At 31.0% G+C, this 1,502-nt stretch overlaps 1 protein-coding gene across 1 annotated transcript in view; it reads right to left on the bottom strand.

Moving 5' to 3' along the window:
• Position 1: 1 nt before the first annotated feature.
• LOC104983432 (rab proteins geranylgeranyltransferase component A 1-like) overlaps positions 2 to 1,502 on the bottom strand; it is a gene marked incomplete at its 5' end in the record, with an annotated part of 24,632 nt that continues 23,131 nt past the window's right edge. Inside the window, one exon of the mRNA XM_010832872.1 lies at positions 2 to 231. Coding sequence (XP_010831174.1) covers positions 2 to 231 — 230 coding nt within the window. The remainder of the gene's footprint in view (positions 232 to 1,502) is intronic.

Raw genomic sequence — 1,502 nt, 5'->3', positions numbered from 1 at the left:
CTTACCTGCAGAAACACTGAGGGAGTTCTCCTTGACCATATAAAGGAAATAAAAATGGAGTGTTGCCATATCGCCCAAGAGAGTGAAGAAAGTTCTTAGTAGCTTTGAGACCATCTATGGTACTGCTGCCTGTCTCTGATGTCATTGCCATTGAGTGCAGAACAAAATATTGGAGGTTGGGGGTTAATTTTTGAGTTTTTAAATATTCAGAAAATGTAATTTCCTCATAGGCTATGAAAAGAAAGAGGAAAATTTATTAGTTAAAATCAGAACCAAACTTCCATTTAAAACTACTGTACAAAAATTAGATCAAGTTTGCTTAAAACACTTAGCAAAGGACACAGTTGGTGGTAGTATTACTACATTTTGGACTGAGACCGTTGATTTTAGAGGGAAAAAAACTAGGAACAACGGCACTATCCTAACTGGATTGATGACACAATTTTTAAGTTTTAAATGATGATTCTGTGTTTAGTATTTTATTGATTCAAAAAATTAGAAAAGCATTAAAGAATTAATTAACCATCACAACAGCTTTCCATGGTTGGCAATAATCTTACTTTACTATCAACTACAGACCAATGTCAATGATTACATTTTGAAATATTAAATATAACTAATGGTAACTTTTTTGTGAAAACAATGATATTGTAGCACTTGATTTTTTTGAATTACTATTCCTTCCTACAACTTGGAACAATGAACTATGACTAAAAAGTAAAGAAACTAATTTCTGTATGGCTAGTGGTATCAATCCCACTGCCTTATAATCTCATCTCAAAATATAAGGATCCCCTAAATACTATTTCTTTAAACCAATAACAGAAAAAAATGTAACTGGACTGTTAGTGGAAGAGAAAAACTTTTTAGATGAATATAAACAAATAAAAATCATAAAAATTTACAGAAAATCTAAGTTTAAGCTACTATGGAAAAAAAATCTGGCAGTAATAAATGGACTTGAAACTTTAAGAACAAGAGACTTTCAATGTTCCATAAAAAAAAAAAAAAAAAAAAATGCTGTATTTCTCAATTTTCTAAGGGAATTGTCAGTATATCCCTATTTTGGATAACTTCTGCAGTTCAATGAACATTTAAGTGCAAAACTCTTGATACTAAAGTGGTGTATTCAACTTTCAACAAACTTTGAAGTAAGCAACAGGTCCCAGATAACAAAATGAGATGGGGCAAAGCCAAGATTAGAAACCATATCTTCTCCTAATCCAGAAGATAACACCCACACCATCTAGCTTCCTTTTAACCAGTCAAAATAAATAATTCAATACTCTAAGCAAAAGTGATCCTTGAGAAATGAATATACAAATCTCTAAATGACAGATAATAGATGAGGGTAAGAGAGACAGATAATAGATGAGGGTAAGAGAGAGTAACATATATGTACCACTACATGTAAAATAGATAAACAACAAGGATATACTGTATAACACATGGAAATATATGCAATACCGTTCAATAATCAAAAATGGAAAAAAATCTGAAAA

The sequence above is a fragment of the Bison bison genome, unplaced genomic scaffold, assembly GCF_000754665.1.
Source record: "Bison bison bison isolate TAMUID 2011002044 unplaced genomic scaffold, Bison_UMD1.0 scf7180017862613, whole genome shotgun sequence".
Classification (NCBI taxonomy): Eukaryota; Metazoa; Chordata; class Mammalia; order Artiodactyla; family Bovidae; genus Bison; species Bison bison.
This window is presented reverse-complemented; position numbering and strand designations above follow the sequence as displayed.